Source organism: Notamacropus eugenii, chromosome 3, assembly GCF_028372415.1.
Source record: "Notamacropus eugenii isolate mMacEug1 chromosome 3, mMacEug1.pri_v2, whole genome shotgun sequence".
Taxonomy (NCBI): Eukaryota; Metazoa; Chordata; class Mammalia; order Diprotodontia; family Macropodidae; genus Notamacropus; species Notamacropus eugenii.
In genome coordinates this window covers 381,295,749-381,309,690 of record NC_092874.1, presented here as the reverse complement: position 1 = coordinate 381,309,690, position 13,942 = coordinate 381,295,749, and the positions used below count along the sequence as shown (strand labels likewise).

General features: G+C 43.0%; 1 protein-coding gene and 1 long non-coding RNA gene across 2 annotated transcripts in view; one reads left to right on the top strand and one right to left on the bottom strand.

Annotated features, from left to right (window-relative positions):
* Window positions 1–13,942, bottom strand: part of TNRC18 (trinucleotide repeat containing 18) — a 153,486-nt gene that overhangs the window by 20,100 nt on the left and 119,444 nt on the right. The window contains 4 exon segments of the mRNA XM_072597654.1: window positions 2,034–2,175; window positions 5,656–5,805; window positions 7,993–8,426; window positions 13,657–13,896. Of these exon segments, the coding sequence (XP_072453755.1) occupies window positions 2,034–2,175; window positions 5,656–5,805; window positions 7,993–8,426; window positions 13,657–13,896 (966 nt within the window).
* LOC140497100 (uncharacterized) lies at window positions 9,977–12,559 on the top strand. The gene is made up of 3 exons (XR_011964537.1): window positions 9,977–10,498; window positions 11,288–11,337; window positions 11,577–12,559. It is a non-coding gene; the product is annotated as an uncharacterized lncRNA (long non-coding RNA).

The window sequence follows — 13,942 nt, the reverse complement described above, 5'->3', positions numbered from 1 at the left end:
CTGGCACAGAGTCGGCAATGAACAAATGTTTATTAACTGAAAATTCCAAAGCTCAGATTCTAGAGTGCACACTCCCCACCCCTTTTCATTTTCAGCGGATTAAAGCGCAGTCTACATGGCATTCAAATATAAGACTCTCAGGGGCCTTACCACCAAGTGCTTTCGGATTTCTTGGGGGTTTTAGAAGCCTGATGCCTTATAAAAGGATAGGCATACTGTTAAGTATGAAGTGGCATGACGGGTAGCACTCTAGGACCAAAGATCTAAACTCACTGGTAAGACAGATCTGTCTCTCAGCAATAGCAATAATGGCTGGTCTTTATAGGATATTTTGATATTTGCAAAAGTGATTTCCATGTTATCTCATTTGAGACACACAACAATCTTGTGAGGTAGGTGCTGTTACTGTCCCCATTTTACAGATTAGCAAATTGGGGCTGAGGAGGGATCTGAACTCAGTCTTCCTCGCTCCAAGTCCTGAACTCTCTCTATTTTATACTACCTGGCTATTGACTGACCTCCCTCTGAAAACCAGGATGATGAGACAAACCAGCCAAAACCAGGACAAAAGAGTCATATGTGGGCCCTGGGATCTGGGCCTCAAAGATGAGCCAGGTTCCTTCTCACTCAGCAAAAGACACAGAATCCAAAAAAAAAGAAGACAGAGTCAACACTGTTCACTGGCTAATTATTCAGCACGTGGTTGAGCCAGAATCATGATTTTCAGTTGTTTTTTTAAAATACCCCCTCCCAAGGACAGGGAAGAGAAATCAAAGGAGGTCCAGACTGACACCTTATTAGTAGTCTGGAAAGGAACTCGAAAATTCTGACTTCAGCTAGAGTTTGTGAGTCTCCTTTATGGATTTCAGTAGTCTATGGTCTTCTCATTATTCATTTCCTTGGCTATTCCTGAGGGAGGGTTTCAGTACAGAAGGTTCAGTCTAAGTCAGTGGTTCCCATTTAGTGGAAACCCTCTGGAAGTTTAAGGTGATGGTCCAAAGAGTTGGGACCAAAAATTTCTTAAATGGTGCCTTAAGCAGTAAATAACTGTAAAAAATGTAAAAAAAACCCAATTATGTTACTTTGTCTAAATACAACCACCCACCCCAAGGTTCATGCCTCTTTTTAAACAATTGTTTGCAAGACTCCTACAGTCTGATATGAGCTTCTGTGGCTGAGAAATCTGTCATTTTTCAGCCAACCTGGTGATAAGTCTCTCTAAACTTGGCTAGGCTGGTCCAAGGACAAGAGACATCGTTTTACAATGAATGGAAGTTGCAGGCTAGAGTCGGTGGCAAAGGTTTCATGAAGAGTATCCTGTGTAGTGGAATGGCGGGGAGGGGCAATAGAGAATGGGGAGGAGGTTTTGGACATCTCTCCTGAGTGCCTCAACACAACTTTGGCAAGATGAAGCCCAGCCCTGGGCCTAGACTCAAAGACTTCCCAGTATGGTAGGACCTAGGATCATAGACTTACACTTGGCAAGGGCCTTAGAGAAGATCAATTCTCTCAATTCTTCATTTTACACATGAGGAAACTAAAGTCAAGACAGGTGAAATAATTTGTTCATGGTCACACAGCTAGGGAACATCTGAACCCAGGTCTTCCAAGTCTGGTGCCTTACTTACTCGTTACACCAGGCCTACAAAAACCCTGGGTTACCCACACACCACAATAAAATACGGCAGGACATAGTATGAAATATGTGATTATGTGTGAAATCTGTGTGTGGGTGCGCTCTCATTTACATCTGTAATTGCATTTATTTATATATTTGTGGCTTTATCTAAATCTCCTTTCTGCCTTGGTCACCAGAATACTCTTCTTTTTTCATTTTGTCCCATTCCAATCAAAAATTAACAATGGGGAATTGGAAAGTCTAGAACCTACTCTAGGCCCTAGAATAATACACCAAGAACATTTTTGACAAAGCACTGATGTTGGGAGGGAGTGACCTATCCCCATGGATGGTACTGTGGACTGGGAAGGCCTTGCCCTGTTGTCTCCAAGCCCCAACCCTTCTTTTTCCTCACCTGGAGTCAGTGGCCGCTCTACCAGCATGCTCAGAGGCAAGTTCTCATCCTCAGAGAAGCTGCTATCTTGGTTGGGTTCAAAATCCTCTTCAGCTGCCATACTCTCCATCAGCTTACTCACAGCTCCTCCCTTCCCTCGGTTCTAGAGTTGGTCAGAAACATAAAAGATTTTAAGACTCTTGAAAACAGAGATTATGTCCATTGTAACTCACTAATGGCAAAAACCTAGGATATCATACTACTATACCATACAACTATTGATAAAGTCTTTGGAATTTTCACTTGTTGGAAAACCCTCAAAAAATTATTCATCGTTCTAGCTAAAGGACTGAGTTATTATTATGTCAGTTTTCTTTTTCCTTGATTATGAGATTACAGATAAGGAAGAATTCAAACAGAAAACCAGAACACCACTTTACTGTACCAAGATACACTTGGCCAGTCCCAGACACTCAGGAAGATGCAAACACTATGGAATAGTGGCAAAACCAAATATTGAGAGAACTGGAAGAGTCTGGCAGAATCTCGGTATAGACCAATATTCACACTGTACACCCAGAAAAGCTCTAAATGGGAACATGATTCAGACATAAAGGTAAAATCATAAACAACAGAGAGAGCACTGAGCAGAGCCAGAAGACCTGCGCCCTGAGAGTCATGAATTTCTCAGGTCTAGGTGTTTGATCTTAAACAACTCATCTCACTTTTGTTTGGTTTGGTTTACAAATCAAATTTTATTGCTATCTTCCCCTTCCCAGGAGCCACGTCTTACAATAATTTAATTTAATGTTTCTAGGCTTCAGTTTCATCTTCTTTTATCAACAGGGATAAGAATATTTGCCCTATCTAGGTCATCGAACTATTTTGAGATACAAATGGACAAAGAGATAAATGACTTAAAGAAGAGAAAGTCAGAAGGTCAGTATTTCTTGAACTACAAACAGTGACTATGATTTTAAGATTCTACTTTCCAACTCACCCAACCTTACCTTAAAAACTAGCACCATTAGATGCTCAGTAAATATTTGTTTCTATCACTGGGATGTTGGATCCCAGGGATGAAGGATGGGCTACCATGATTTTCCAAAGAGATCTAAAAAATAGAGCTCATGGTAGTCAACATAAAATAGAACTAGAGTATCAAAAGAACAAGTGTCCAACGTCTTGAAGAATGGATGGAGAAGGGCTCACTAGTGATTGGCCATCCTTGGAGACTGTACCGAATGAGGGCACTATGGGAACTGATCTAGCCAACACTGAAGATCATTGCTGGGCTGGCATGGTTCATCTCTTGATTCCAGGAATCTGTTCCTGGTCAGATCAGAGCCCTAGACAAGCTGTCATGCCTTAGCATGTCTATCCCTTAGCTCCCAAAGATGACCTCCAGTAAAGGAGGATGATCTAGGAGGAGAGTTTTGAGAGAGGCTGATCTGAGAATGCTCTAACATCAGAGAGTTTTAAAGCTGCAAAATGAGCTAAGCAGAACCAGACAAATTATATGTGTAATAATTACAGGGATGTAAATGGAAGATGTAAAAAGAAGGGGAGCAATAGAACAGACTGAATGCTGTGAAATTACAATGACCAAGACTAGCCCAGAAGAGACAGGAGAAGGCCCTTCCCTTCTTTTCCAAAGAGAGGGACCATAGGTATGGAACACTGTGTATAATGTCAAGCTTTTTAAATTTAATGGTTACTTTTGTTTAACTTCTTTTCCTCTTTTTATTCTTTATTAAGAGGACGAGGATGCACCGGGAAATACAAGTGATAAAAAGAACTTATCAATACAAAATTTATTTTTTTAAATGTCTTTTAAAAAAATCTTTCCTCGTATATGAACAGGAAGCTTTCTAAGGAAGAAATCTGAGCTATGAATAGTCATGTAAAAAAAAAAAAGCTCCAAATCACTAATTATAGAAATTCAAATTAAAGCAATTCTGAGGTTCCACATCACACCCATCAGATTAGCAAAGTTGACCCAAAAAAAGAATGACAAATGCTGCAGGGGCTGTGGGGGAAAAAGCACATTAATGCACTACAGGAGGAAGTGTGAATTAGGACAGCCACTCTGGAAAGTAATTTGGGACAATGTCCCAAACATTACTAAACTGTGCATATACCTGCTGACAACCCAGTGATACTACTACTGGATCTATACCCCAAAGGGATCAAAGGAAAAGGAAAACAACCCACATGCAAAAAATATTAATAGCAACTCTTTTTTTCATTGGCAAAGAATTGGAAACTAAGAGGGTGCCCAACACTGTGGAATGGATGAACAAATTGTGGCATACTATTGTGCCACAATAAGTGATGAAGGGAATCTCAGAAGATCTGAGACAGAGTGAAATAAACCAAACCAGAATGATTCATACATTAACAACACTATAGGAACAACTTGGAAAGAACTCTAATCAATGAAATGACCAACCAGGATTCCCAAGGACTGATAATGAAACGTGCTGCCTATCTCTTAACAAGGAAGTGAGGAACTCAGGGTGGAGAATAAGGCAGATTTTTTTGGACATGGCCAATGAGAGAATTTGTTTTGCTTGACTATGCATATTTGTTACAAGGCTTTTGGTTTTCCTTTTTTTCAATCAAAGATGAAGGTGAGAAGGAGAGAATTTTGATTTTTATTAACTGAAACAAAATTTAAATTAAAGAGATTAAAAGAGAAAATGAAGATGAGGAAACTAAAAAAAAAAAAAAGAATGCCTTTCCATACAACAATCCAACGAGATCAGTATTACAATTATTGTTCTTCATTCCCACTTCACAGATGAGGAAAAAGAAGCTCAGACAGGTTAAAGGATTTGTTTGCCCATAATTATAGTCACCATCCCGCAAGAAACCATCTGCCTTGGTACTCCGCCTCAGTCCCCTCTGATTGGAAGGTGGAGCTACAAACTCCAAAACTCCCATTGAGGGAGCAAATCCAGGTCAAAATATCTTCTCATCTACCCACACTACTTTGGGGCTTCTCTAACTTTCTCATTATGCCTCCGTATTAGGCACTTTCCCCATTCCTGCTCCCTCCCTTTTGGCTTCCTTTTGTGTGTTACTGTAAGCTCCTTGAGGGTCCTATCCCAATACTGATAGATGCAGAAATTGTAACCTACTCCATTTTCTCATCCTAGATCAGTGCGTCCCTCCTTAGCAGCCTGGTAGCCCACCACTTTTGGAGGCTTGTCATGTTGGGGCTGGTCTAGTTTTAGATCAGCTTTAAATCTACTTCTGATCACAACTCTTGAGCCAGCTTTGGCCTCCCCGACATCAGGGACTACAGGTTCATGCCACCATGCCCAGTTCAGGATAATGTTTTGAAATGCACAAAGTAAAATACACAGAATTACAAAGGAAACCAATTCTATTGAAATACGGTTATCACAATATATTTTTTTAAATTCCAGAATCCCAGGTTAAGAATTTATGGACTAGATGGTTTTTAACATATCCTTCCAGCTTTAACATTTTATATCTAGGGAACCACCCACCAAATGCTGACAAAGACGGATAGATAATGAGCCAAGACAGATAGAGAGATAAAGAGCCAAGTTCTCCAGTGCTTTGATTTTGCTTCTCTTTTCTCTTGGGCCCATAGAGAGGTAAACAGACTTACGTCTTTCTTCACCTCTTTTCCTTTGGCCTTGGCCTTGCTCTTCTTGCCAGCCATGGAGCTGGTTAAGGAAGTCCGAGATTCTGAGGCCAGGGAGGGGATGCCAGGAGGTGACATGGAGGAACAACAGGAACTCTCCTTCCCCTTCTTCTTCTGCTGGAGGGATAAGCACATGGAGATGGACAAGGTCAAAGGATCATCTGAGAGGAAAGGGGCCCTGGTAGAGGAAGCTCAGGAAGGATCACCTCCCACCTGGAGAGCCCCCCCTCTCTCACAGCAGGGGGCATCCCCTTTGCCCTTGCATCAAGGAGAGAGGGCTCACACCTAACCTCTCTCCACTTGCTTTTTTAAAGCAAGAACTGAATGGCCCAGAGTAAAAAAATGCCTCCCTTTCCCAGAGTCCATTCTTTCTTTCAAGTTGAAAGTGTCTAAAAGGAGATTGTGTGACCCTTTGGTCACCTTTGCCACTGCCACCTCTTTAAGTCACAGGACCAGGGGTGGGGAACCTATGGCCTCAAGGTCACATGTGGCATTCTAGGTCCTTGGGTGCAGTCTTTTGACTGAGTCCAAGTTTTACAGAACAGATCCCTTTATGAAGAGGATTTGTTCCATGAGGGTTTGGATTCAAAGGGCTGCACTTGAGGACCTAGAGAGCCACATGTGGCCTCAAGGCCGCAGCAGGTTCCCCACTCCTGCACTGGACTCATAGATTATAATAATTTATACATTATTAATCCTGAATCCAAAGGAAGCTCAAAATCTCATCAGCCAGGCAGGGAAAGAGGTGGTTTAGGATACAGGTGCTGTGGCCACAGATTAGGGTAATGACTAAGGTACATATATACCATCTAAAAAAACAGAAGCAGTATGGCATAGTGGGTAGAGCACTAGACTTAAAGTCAGAAAGGCCTGAGTTCATATCTGGCCTCGGACATTTAGCAGCATGACCCTGGGCAAGCCAACTTAAATGCCATTTGCCTCAGTTTCCTCATCTGTAAAATGGGCATAATAGCCCCTACCTCCCAGGGTTGTAGCAAGGATCAAACGAGACAATAACTGGAAAGCACTTAGTACAGTGCCTAGTACATAGCAAGCACTATAGAAAAGTTAGCTATTATTGTTAAAACCCTGCATTTAAGTCCCACCTCTCTGACCTTAGGCAAGTCATTTAACCCAGGGCTCTAGCTAACTCTTTATCTAAGATGGGAAGTTACAGAGAAGATACCTGCATTGGTAGAGGGAGTTCATTCATCTGGCAGCTCCTTAGATCAATGAAACTTCATGTCCAGTCCCTACCCCTAACTTCCTAAAAAGCAGATACATCCGCAAGACTCTCTGGTCTCTTTAGACAAAGATGATCACCAAATGGCTTTGTCATAAGAATAGGTTTCTAGGACTAATTAGAAAGGGGCTGTGTGCCAGCTTTGGCATGACTTGACCAAGAAATTCCAAGAAATAATGCTTATCTCAAAAAGATGGGTGCTCTTGCTCAAGACAGAAGGAGTCATAGGGTCATGGATCTGTGGCCAGAAGGGACCTTGGAACCCGTAAAGTCCAACTCCCTCATCTTCTAGATAAGGAAACTGAGGTTCTGGGACATTTAAGTGACTTTCCCAAAGTCACACAAGAAGTAAGTGTCAGAGGCTGGAATTTGCATTCAAGTCCTTTGACCCTACAGCCAGGACTCTTTCCACTGTACCTTACCATCTCCCATAGTTGGGACAGTAGTACTACAGAAAGAGATGACTATTGAGGGAAAGGCAATGACAGAAAACAGGGAGGGAGAATAACAGTAGACATATGGGGTCCTTCCCAGGACTTGGTGACATTCTTGAGACTTGTCAAAGTAAAAAACTGTTATAGTTGGTTTCTATGGCCTTTGCCAGGTCAGGTAAAATCAAAAAGCATTTATTAAGGGTCGGCTATATGCTAGACCAGGGATGGGGAACCTTTGGTCTCAAGGCTATGTGTAGCCCTCTAGGTCCTCAAGTGAGGCCCTTTTGACTGAATCCAAACTTCACAGATTTCACAGATTCACAGAATAAATTCTGTGAAGTTTGGATTCAGTCAAAGCGTAGCACTTGAGAACCAGAGGGTCACATGGGGCCTCAAGGTTGCGGGTTCCCCACCCCTGTGCTAGACTTGTGCTAAGTACTAGACCCAACCCCAGACACTAAAAAGAAAATCTTTCAAGAAAAAAGTAACAGTACACACATAGACACATACAGACACACACAGACACACACACACAGACACAGACACAGACACACACAGACACAGACACAGACACACATACACACACACACACACACACTACTTCCATACTCCCAACTCCCCTACCTTGTTAAGCTCTTTTCTCTCCTTCCCTTTGCCTCCTTCTTTTCTGGGGCTCAGTGGGGTCCCTTTGCCACAGCGGTTTCCTTTGGAAACAGGGGTGGAGGAAGCAGGGGACAGAGCTGTGGCTGAAGCGCTAGCATCATGAAGGAAAATCCGCTCACTCCGGCGCCTGTTCCACAGGTCATCATCGCTCACCTCCAGCCCAAACTCAAAGCTGGACTCCTTGGGGGATTTAAGCTTCTTGGACTTTCGCCCTTTCTCCACAGCATTCTTGGCTTTCTCTGGGCCAGGAGGGCTGACACCCAGGGTACTGGCAGAGGGTGCAGGTGGGGCTCCCCCCTGCTCCATCAGCCCCTTCTTCCCACGAACCAGCCCTGGTGGGGATTTCTTCCTTATCTTGACTTCACTCTCTGAGTCAGTGTACTCAAATTCAGTCCCTAAATACAAGTGGATGAAAGGATTATGGTATATGCCACTGAGCAGTGGGTGGATGGTATCAGTCAGGGTTATCTTTTAGCCCCCCATTTAATGCCAACCTTCCCCTTACCTTCCAACACTCAGCTGTAGCACCTTACTAACAATCAATTCATTCAACAAAACAGTGTCTGACAGAGTTGAAGACCCAACTGGGTTCACTGCATCTGAAGGACTGCTTCCCACCCTAAGTCCCTGCTTTCTTCCTATTCTTGACAACCTTGTGAGCAAAGAGGAGATGCTACTTTCTCTTCTGGGAGTTAAGTGACCCTGCCTTCTGAATCATGGGACAAAGGAAGTACAGCAGAAACCCCAAAGCCCAGAACAGGTCAGAATGGTTTCCCGGAAGCCCCTCTCTATTTCCTCAATGGCCCCACCAACCAAGTGTAGAGAGGTCCAAGAGGTCCCAGATCAGATATCTGCCTCCAGAGCTTCAAATTCCGATCTCTCCCTGCTATTTAGAACTGCTCTAGGCCTCTTCAATGTCCAGACTCTAACATGAGGTTACAGCCCTGAGACAAATTTCATAAAGCCTGGAGAGCCTCCATACTAGGGAGTCCTGTACTTAGTCCAGGCTTCAGAATGCCTTGTTGGGACATTCTCACTATAGCTGTGTTTGGTGGAAGGAAGGAAGGCAGGCAGGCAGGCAGGAAGGAAGGAAGGAAAGAAGGAAGGAAGGAAGAAAGGAAGGAAGGAAGGGAGGGAGGGAGGGAAGGAGGGAAGGAAGGAGGGAAGGAAGGAAGGAAGGGAGGGAGGGAGGGAGGGAGGGAGGGAAGGAAGGAAGGAAGGAAAGAAAGAAAGGGAAGAGAAAGAAAAGAAAAAGAAAGAGAAAGAAACAAAGCAAGAAAGAAAGAATGAAAGAATGAAAGAAAGAAAGAAAGAAAGAAAGAAAGAAAGAAAGAAAGAAAAGAGGCATGTTGTTCACTTGAAAAAGGAAACAACAGAAACCAGGCTAACTTTCAGGTTGGTCCAACTAGCGAAAAGGCTTGTTGTTGGCTAGTCAATATGGTCTATTTCCTGGAAGTAACTGATCTCTTACACAAAATGGGGCTAGAAATCCCCTATGAAAACTCCCCAAACTAGGAGAAAGGTACTTTCAAATCCTTCCTAGTCAGACTCACAGCTGGAAGAGACCTCAGAGATAACCTCCTTCCATTCAATGAGGAGCAAACAGAAGGCCAAAGAGAACAAGGATCTTCCAGCAGGTCACACAGTGAGTTGGAGCTAAGGGTCTCCTGTCTCCTAGTTCCTTTCCATTATGCCAGGCTCTGTTATCTGTCTCTCAACTTTGCAAACCAGCAGCAGAAGGAGATCAGACTGGGAGATATTTTAACGGACTGATCTGCTTACCAGTTTAATGATGCTATTAACCAATCTTTTATTAACAGACTTCCAGCAGCTCCTAGATACAGCTTGGGGGTTTCACGGCTTATTAGGGGTGCAGGCAATAAAATGCAGCTGTGATAAATGTCAGAGCAAGGCCTGCCACCTAACTCACTACTACAAGGTTTAGAAATGGCTGCAAGGGCAAAGGTGCCTACCTTAAGTGTGGGGGGGAGGAATGTGCTACATATCTTATGGTAGCTCAATACAATTGAGACTCTAGAAAGGACTACCCTTGGTAATGCAGGCATTGAGGTCTCTAGGAAGACTCGTGAAATATGTGTATGGTGTGGTGTGTTGTATTTTGTGTGTGTGTGTGTGTGTGTGTGTGTGTGTGTGTGTGTGTGTGTGTTTTGGGCAATTTACAGTCAACAAGGATCTCCACCAGAGGACTGTACCCTTTTCTAAGAGGCTCAACAAGTAGTCCCTTACTGTACATGGTTCTTTCTCCAACCTACATTATGGCCCATGACCTCTCTCCATGTCTACAGATGGCCCAATCTTTCTGTGAGTGCAGTGTCTATGTTCCTCTTTTATCTTTCCATGTCTTTACGTCTCTTCTCTGTGGCTTTTCCTTCTAGGAACGTTTAGTGTGCTCTCCCCTATGAAGACTTCTTCTCTTTGATGATGGTTTGGTCTGTCTCCTAAGAAGGTAGGAGGAGAGTGCTTCTCTCCTTTAAAAGGCCAAGCCCATGAGCCAGCTTTGCTGTCTGGACTCAGCTCAGTGTCAACTGCTCGGTGCTCACAATCTGAAAGGTTATACCAATGGGGCTTAAAGAATACGGGTGAAAAAACAGAAGAGTATCCCCCCTGGACTATGCATATGTACAATTAGGGTTTTATTTTTCACATTGTATGTGTGAGTGTGTAAATGAGAGAGAGAGAGAGAAAGAGAGAGAGAGAGAGTGTGTGTGTGTTTGTATGTTGGAAAGAAGGCAGTATTCAATGGGGGGCAGTGGAAGAAACAGATGATAAATGCATGTAAAAATAAGTAATTGAATGAATATATATTTATTAAAGGCATTAGCAAGTGCAGAAATGGTAAGAAAAATTTAGGCTCCAGGATTTTATTGTGACTAACAGCTTTCATTAAGCAAGGCCATAATCTATTAATTTTGCTGGTTGACAAAATTCATGCTTTCATTTCTATTATAATAAATAATCATTAGTGTTAAATGAGAGTGAGATAGAAAGAGGAGAGACAGAGACAGAGAATGAGAGAGAACAAGATCACAAACGAGCACACAGGCTAAGGAGAATTTATACCTTATCTGGAGAATTCATATTTTATAAAAGGGGTCACTCTCTGGAAACATGCCTAAGCATGGTCTGCATTTAGGAAAATACAATGGAATTCACTAGTTTCAAAGGTGATCCAATCAGAGATTTAGAGCAGAAATGGATCTCAGAGCTAATCTAGTCCAAATTCTTCACTTTACAGGAGGAAACTGAGGCCTAGAGAACTTAAGAGTCTTGCCCAAGGTCAAAAAGGTAGGAAACATCACAGGCACGCATTTGTACTTAGGTCTTCTAACTCTGGAACTGGGAGTGACTTTCTAGTTTAGCACTTTTTGAAGATGGAAGAGAGGTGTTGTAAAGGAGAATAATGGTTTGGGTCCAAGTTAGTCTAGATAACCTCTGAGGTCCCTCCCAGGTTTTAGATGTTATAATCCATTCACAGCCATCTCTGCTGAAAGAGCTGCTATCATCTCTTGTTTGTTCCCCTCTAGGGCTGGAGAGACCTTGTTTGTGGGCCATCAGATGTCCAGTGGAAAAGGCTGACTGCTCCAAATGACAATGAGATGCTACATTTCTATTATACAATTTCATATTACATTAGTTACATAACATAATTACATTATCCACACTGTTATTTCATTGAGGAGAGAATGTTATACTAATGAATATGAACAATTTGAGATTCTGAGTCTGACAATCTAGGCTTCTTTAACTTACTATATGACGTTGGACAAACCAACTGTGGGCAGATCTCTGTGGGCCTCTTGTTTGCTTATCTATAAAGTGAGGGGATTGTGTTAGATGGGTCTCTTCCAGGTCTAAGTGTACAACCCTATGAACCTGGAAATAAGACATGACTATGAATAAACTATACAGTTCTCTGGTGAGGGACTGACTATATGACTCAGTCATTCCAGTGTCAGTACTGGACTTGGCCAAGAGGCCTGAATCCAAGCATGGGTTCTGTTAGTGACGAAAGTGTGGTAGTGTGAAAAGAACCCTGAACCTGGATTCAGAAGACCTTAGTTCAGTCCAGCTTTGCCACTTATTAGCTTTGTGATTGGGTACCACAAAACCTGTAACAGAAGATACAAGTGTGATCTAACTAGTGACACCAGCCTGAGCTGGAGTTTCCTCCTCTGAAAGGGAAGAGGGTGAGGTAGACTGGTTAGATCACTCCCTTCCTCCAGTGCATGAGGGCCAGTGCAGGAGGCTACAGTTCTGTTTCCTCAATTCTCAGAGCATGACTAAGTTGGACCAGATGACCTCAGGTCCCTTCTGGCTTTAATAAGAAGATTCGGTGTGGATCTGAGTATGCCTGAATTTTGAGTGGAAACCTTACAGCACTTTCCCCCCCAATCTCAAACTCTCCCTCTCCCAGAAGACTTCCCTAAGCAGGGTATGGCTCTAAATGGGACTTCTACCTCCTAAAGGGAGAGAAAAATGAAGCACCTTAACAATCCTCCCCTATATGCTGTGCCCATCATTTCCCAGCAGGGCAAAGCACTGTTGAGTTCTCTTTTTTCCTGATCTATGAATCCTAGGAGACCAGTAAGGAATAGGACAGATATTAATATCTTCATTTTATAAAAAAGGGACATCACGGCACAAAGACTGGAATGATCTGTTAAGCAAACCATGCTGAGCTGAGAGGGAAAGGCAAGAGTTGAATATAGGCCTCCTATGGTACAGTGGGAAAAGTACTAGCTCCAGAGTCACAGAACCTGGCTCAAATCCCACCTAACACTTACTAACATTGAGACCATGGGCAAGTTACTTAAACCTCTCTGGGTCCCAAGGACCTTAACTATAAAATAAGAAGGTTAGACTAGATTGCCTCTAAGGGACCCTTCTAGCACAATGCCCATAATCCTGTGAAACCATGAGTCCCTAGCCATAGAGATTAGACAACATGGTCCCTTGTACAGAGAATCCCTTGGGCAATGGTGAAGAGGGCTCCCTCAGAAAAATATCTAGCATTTTCCCAGTGGCCCCTGGAAAAATAACATGTAGTATACTTTCATCAAGAGAAGGAGTAATGTCAATCTCACTTCCCAGAAGCCTTATCTAGTGGGGCTAAACTGGGCATTTTCTCAACCTCAACTGTGGGATTTTCCAAATCAGTGAGCTCTCCTTGAGCTCCCTACAGTCCCAGAGTATTTAAAAAAAAACACACCACTAGCTTTTCTTGAACATTCAAATGCTCCAAAGAGTCACGTTTAACAGAAACAATGAGAATATTTACTTGCATGAAAGGATGCTGACACGGGCCTCTCTCACTCATTGAGGCTCAACCACACAGAAGAACAAATATTGATCAGCTAATGCCCCTGGCTTACACAATAAAAAGGAGTCAGGTGATATGTGCATCAATATACCTTGGTATAATAGGTGAACTCATTTAAAGCGGGTTCCATCGAACAAATGACTTTAAGTGAGATTTGTTTCAGTGGCCACCTATATTTTATGAGGCATTTAAATGTCTTTGGTGACCATGATCTCTGTGAAGTACTTACGTCTATTTTCTCTCCAAACGTTCCCTCTACCCTTGACCCCAAGCCCAGAACTCACCCATTAGATTCTGCCTCTCTTCCTTCTTTTTTGCCTTCTGTTTGGCTTCCAACTGGATGATGGAAAGTGGGGGAGCCACAATGGGGCTAGGCATGGCACTGGCCGCAAATCGGGCCAGCAGCCCCAGACCGCTCTCATCTAAGGATGGGGATGAGAGCCTGTTTGGACCATTCATCCCATAGGGGTCCATTTCTTCTTCTTCATCCTCGTGATCTTCTTCTTCCTCTCCAGAACTATAATCTAACATGCAGAAAACAGGAAGCTTGTTATACATCTGGGGGGGACC